At 39.0% G+C, this 6000-nt stretch overlaps 1 protein-coding gene across 1 annotated transcript; it reads right to left on the bottom strand.

Moving 5' to 3' along the window:
* Positions 1-2594: 2594 nt before the first annotated feature.
* LOC117281437 (uncharacterized) lies at positions 2595-2996 on the bottom strand. Its single transcript, XM_033661281.2, has one exon. The coding sequence runs from the start codon at positions 2994-2996 to the stop codon at positions 2595-2597; it is 402 nt and encodes a 133-aa protein (XP_033517172.2).
* Positions 2997-6000: the final 3004 nt, after the last annotated feature.

Here is a 6000-nt window from a genome sequence, read left to right as displayed (position 1 = left end):
GTTCTTGGAGCTGAGAAGTTATGAGTAATGCCATTTTCAACACAGAATTCATCAAAACTGGCATTATCAATCCCATGGTCTGACTTGATACAGGCCACGTTTGTGCCCATCTTTACTTGGATCTTCTTGACAAAGGCAACAAATACTTGAAAAGTCTCATCCTTAGTTCTGAGGAACAGGGTCCAAGTGAATTTGGAGTAGTCATCCACTATTACAAAGATATATCTTTTTCCTCCTCTGCTTGGCACCCTCATAGGTCTACATAGATCCATATGAAGAAGATCAAGTGGCCTTGAGGTGTTGACTTCCTTTTTGGGCTTGAATGAAGATATGATATGCTTTCCTTTTGCAAAAGCATCGCATACTTTGTGTTCCTTGAAGCTTGACTTGGGCAGACCGCAAACCAAGTCCTTCTGGACTAGTTTGTTCAGTAATGAAAAGCTTACATGTCCCAGCCTTTTGTGCCATAATTCAGCATCGTCATTAACAGCTCTTAAATAACTTAGACCACCACTTTGCAGGGACTCAAAATCAGTAACATAAATGTTCTTGTATCTTTTGGCCACTAGCACCACCTCACCAGTCACAAGATTTGTGACTGTGCATATCTTTGACAATAATTCCACTTTGTTTCCCTTGTCACATATCTGAGAGATACTTAGCAGACTATACTTCAAGCCATTGACATATTACGCATTTTCAATTGAGTGAGTGAGTGACTTCCCAATCCTCCAACTCCCAAAATGCATTCCTTTTTGCCATTTCCAAAGGATACACTCCCTCCTTGCAGGGCCTTTAGTGAAAGGAAATTGATTGTGTTTCCAGTCATGTGCTTTGAGCATCCACTATCCATGTACCATTGTTGGCTGCTCCCCTTCACTGCTCCCTGCACAAAGAAATCAAGGGTTAGATTTAGGAACCCAAACAAGTTTGGGTCCCTTGTAGTGAGGGAAGGGAGGAATGAGTGCTCTTTTAGTCCTAGCAGGCAGTATGCGTTTTCTATATGAGGAACCAGGTTCCCTAACAACAACTACTCTCTTAGCAAAAACTTTATTTTTCTGTTGAGACTGAACCCTAGCCTTGCAATTTTCCTTAAGGTGCCCATTGTTACCACAGCGAGTACAAAGCCAATTATCGGGTACAATAACATACTTGCTATTAGGGTTGTAGGGAGTCTTCTCCCTTTGAAACCCAATTCCGTGCATGTTCCCCCCATTATTAATGTACATGGTAGTAATAGCATCAGAGGACCAGGTCCACTTGAGTGATTTTTCAAGATCACTCTTCACTCTTCCTAGTTCTTCCTAAAGTTATTTGTTTTTCTCAAGCTCAACACACAGACTGGACTTCACTAAATTTAACTCACTTTCAAGCTTAATGTGTGCCTCACATTCAACTTCCTTTCCCTTTTGAGAATTTTCAGGCCTACTCTCCATTTTAAGTTCCTCAATTGTCTCCTTCAAGTCTACTACCACCACTAAAAGGTCATCTCTCTCATACTCAATGTTAGCAACTCTTTCAGTTAAGACTTCTTTTTACTTACTTACACACTCAATGGTTTCCTTTAAGTCTACCACAACAACCATTAGATCATCTCTCTCACGTTCTGTATTTGCAATTTTTTCATCTAAGGCATCCTTCTCTTTCTTCAGATTCTTAATTGTTTCTTTTAAATCAACTACAACGACTACTAGGTCATCTCTGGTCTGTTCTACTTCTCCTAATTCCAGGGTTAAAGCATCTTTATCATTTATAAGACTGTGATAAGTATCAATTAGCACATTATCCAAAGACATGAGTTTTCTAGGAGAATAAGATTTCAGATTTCTCTGAACATCCAGAAAATTTACCTCATCATCGTCGTTATCTTCATCATCATCAGATTGAGCCATCAAAGCAAAGATTGAGTCATACTCAGTTGCTTCACTTTCCACTGCCATCATTGAGCTATCACCATGATCATTTTCTTCTTCAGATTCACTGGAGGAGTCTCCACATGCAGCAAGAGCTTGTTTTACAACATTGTCAGAGACATTCCTTCTCTTGAAGCGTTTATGAGGAACCGGGTTCCTCTTGGCTGCTTTTTCTCAATTGTGCTTGAATTGATTTTGTTTTAGGAGAGGACTGATGAATTGTCCTGGCTTTCCACATTTATGACAGAGGTCATAATTTTTTGGTTGCTATAACTGCCCCTTTTTGGAATGCCTTCATTCCTGCGAACCATTTTCTGGAATCTTCTTGTCAAGTATGCCGTATCACAATCTTCACCACTTGAGTCATTGTTGTCTGTCTTGAGGACCAGGTTCTTCTCTCTTCTGGGCTCTCTTCTTTCATTGTCCTTCTTCTTCTTCTTCATTTCATAAGTTTTCAGGTTTCCAACAAGTTCATCTATGGTCAGTGTCTGCAAGTCCTTCGCTTCTGTAATGGCGTTTACTTTGCTTTCCCAAGAACTGGGCAATACACTAAGGATTTTCCTTACAAGCTTGTTTCTTAGAATGATTTCACCAAGAGAGTGAAGCTCATTGATGATGGAGGTGAATCGAGTATGCATATATTGGATGGATTCATCATCTTTCATCGTGAAGAGCTCATATTCAGTTATGAGTATGTATCTTGGATTGCTTCACCTGCATTATTCCTTCGTGAGCTATTTGAAGAGCCTCCCAGATTTCTTTTGCTGACTGGCATGCCGATATCCTGTTATATTCATCAGGACCAATTCCACAAACAAGAAATTTCTTTGCACGAAAGTTCTTTTCTATGGCCTTTCGATCGGCGTCATTGAAAACCTTCCTCGTTTTGGGAATGGCTACAACAGGGTCGCCAAGATTCTTGGTAGGAACAAAGGGTCCGTCACAGATGACATCCCATAGCCTAGAGTCTTCAGCAATGATAAAGTCGTGCATACGAGTCTTCCACCACCCATAGTACTGGTCATTAAACCTCGGTGGCATGTAGGTAGACTGACCTTCTTCAAAGTTTGGTGGAGCAGCCATGAGAATCCTTTCTAGGTGTTAGCCTGATAGAAAGAACTCACTCTGATACCAATTGATAGAATTCGAGGGTCCACCAAACTATATAGAGAACCAGGTTCTCTATCAGTTTCCACAGATTACACACACACGCATCAGAATGTAAATAACACTGAGAGTTTTTTACGTGGAAAATTCCTAGTCAACGGGATAAAAAAAACCACGACCTACCCTTGTAGGATTTCAACTTCACTACTGAGGAAACGTTTAGATTATAACCTATTGTAACCTAGGAATTAACTCCTTAATCCCTCACTAACTTGTAACACACATATTACAAGCCACTTTGTAATACCTCTATTACAAAGACTTTATAACTTGACTAACTCTAGCCAAGACACAAGCACTGAGGTTTATGATTTACAAGAGTTTCCTACACACTGATTCTATGTAAGCTAAGTAGGAGTTCCAAGTAAGAACATTAACAAAGTTACAACTCAACTAAGGACATACAATCACTTGATATGGGGAACTGGTCTGTAGCAGTGTTGTTCTTTGTTCTTGATACACTTGAGAATTGTTGATCGGAAGCTTAATCACTATTGGAGTGCTTGAGTGAATTCTCTAGTGTTCAAGTGATGTTTTATCATTGGTTTAATGTTAATATAACATCGATGACATCACTTGTATGATGTAAGCAACTTTGGTACAAGGTCCTTCCCAATGGAGCTGACTGTTGTACTGTGCTGTAATGTTGTGTGTGTAGTTAGTCACTTTCCAACTATGGAGAGTTGACTTGGTACAATCACCAGGGAAACTGAAGACCATCTGTTCCCCTTGTTGATTCTTTAACTTCTGAGGTACTGACGAACATCTCCAGCTTAATTCTGGTTGTTTTCATGCGCTTGGGAATGTGGACCAAATGTGTATCAGGTTCCTCATCTGGTTCTTGTCATTAAGTTTGTTAAATCATCAAAACATAAAAAAAAAGTACTTATAACCTATCAATTTCTCCCTTTTTGATGATGACAAACTTATAATTGAAAATCCTACGAAGAACCACAAAAACCAGATAGTGAACCAGGAAAGCATTTAGTTCCCCCTGAATCTGTATTCCCCCTTAATCAGTGCACATCATTATTCAATTATGCAAAAATCTTCCCCCTTTTGGCATCATAAAAAGAAGAATACTAAGTAGGTATCAAAAAAAAGTCTAGTGCGGTTAACTCATACCACTTGTGTGCACACAAACATGATAGAAAACAGAGACAAAATAACAATATCACACACGACAAAATAGGAAAAGCTTCCATAAAACAATTTGGATTTTACAAATATGAGCAGATTCAATGTTACCATCCACAATTCCAAAACAAAAACAAAAGCAAGTACCAACAACAAAAAAATATCATAAGAAACATTCATAGAAGATGGCCACTAGAAACTGGACACTGCTTAGGGGGCACTGGAGGAAGAGGGCTTCGAGGAGAGGGCAGGGGCTTTGAGGACAAGATCCATGCGAGCATTCGCGGACATTTGCTCACTGAGCAATCTTTTTTTCAGGTCCTCCACCTGTTTTCCGAGCTCAGCATTCTCCTTCGTCAGGCGGGCAACCTATGAATTGTGAGAACTACCGAAACCTGGTGCCTCTTGTAGCTGACTGAGCTAAATAAGGAAAGTCCATATTTACGAACCATCAGCAAGTTCAATCAAGCACTTTGAGGATTTGAGCATTTTTCTTGATGTAAGAGATCGCTTTGAGGAGGATAATTTGTCAAGAATAAATCGGGTGTCACAAGTGCACGAGCAACTAGAATAATACAGATAAATGTTTGAATGAAAGTAAAGTTGTCTGGAAAAAAAATACACAGCTAAGATAAGGTAGAAGGGGACTTCAGAGCTGCGGAAGCCGTACAACTATACCTCAAGTGTCCTCTGGGTAGCTGAATCTGAGCAAGTCTACGGTACACCGCTGGGACCAACTCCGATATCTGCACAAGAAGTGCAGAGTATAATATGAGTACAACCGACCCCATGTACTTTGTAATTGCCGAGCCTAACTTTGACGAAGTAGTGACGAGGCTAAGGCAGGTCGCTTATATTATCCTGTACGCAGTAATAATATTAACAGAAAAACAGGAATAGAGGTAAGGCAGATAACTCATATCAATAAAACTCAAATCAGCTAGCACATATCTTCGAATAAACAGTCATATAACTCATTTAAACAATCGAATCATAAATTATTATTTTTATCAATATGTTGCGGCGTGCAACCCGATCCAATAATATAAACATTAAATAATTCTGTTGCAGCGCATAATTCGATCCCACAATATAAAGTTTAAACAAATTCGTTGCGGCGCGCAACCCGACCCCCTCCATATAATCATCTGTCAATATCATACCATCCTTATCCAGCCTTTTCAATTCATTTACGTTCAATTTCTGTTGCTTCTTGCAACCCGCTTCCCAAACAATATAAATTAACAATACTTATAAGTGAAACTACTTCAATGAAGACAACAATTAATGCAAAATTGTTCCGATATACGAGGAAAACAAATAAGGACAAGTAACAAATAAGTGTGGAAATCAGAGAGGGGATACAAAAAAATGCTAAATGTCAAGTAGCAAGTATGACATGAAAGCCAAATAAGCATTTAGCAAATAAGGCATGGAATAAAGACATAATATTAAGCAAGGAAGATAAGGGCAATATGTAAAATAACAGTTAAGTCATGAAATAAAGCAATTAATGAAATACGGGAAAGTATGGAAACAAGGATTTGACGGTGTATAGACACTCGTCACCTCGCCTATACGCCGCTACACATGTAATTCACATAGCACATAGCTCAAAGGTTCCTAATTCTCTCAAATCAAGGTTAAACTCAACACTTACCTCACTCTGCAATTAACTCAAAATTTAACTATGATCTTGCCTTTCGAACAAGCCTTCAAACCAATCAAATCTAGCAAATTATTGACCAAACGATTCATAATAAGTTTTAGAAACTACTCACGA

Source organism: Nicotiana tomentosiformis, chromosome 12 (genome assembly GCF_000390325.3).
Source record: "Nicotiana tomentosiformis chromosome 12, ASM39032v3, whole genome shotgun sequence".
Lineage (NCBI taxonomy): Eukaryota > Viridiplantae > Streptophyta > Magnoliopsida > Solanales > Solanaceae > Nicotiana > Nicotiana tomentosiformis.
The sequence above is the reverse complement of the archived record's forward strand: the minus strand, read 5'-3'. Positions and strand labels throughout refer to the sequence as shown.

What these genes read in the sequence shown, in the direction of transcription:
- LOC117281437 (XM_033661281.2), bottom strand. Translation starts at nt 2,996, where the DNA reads ATGGCTGCTCCACCAAACTTTGAAGAAGGTCAGTCTACCTACATGCCA.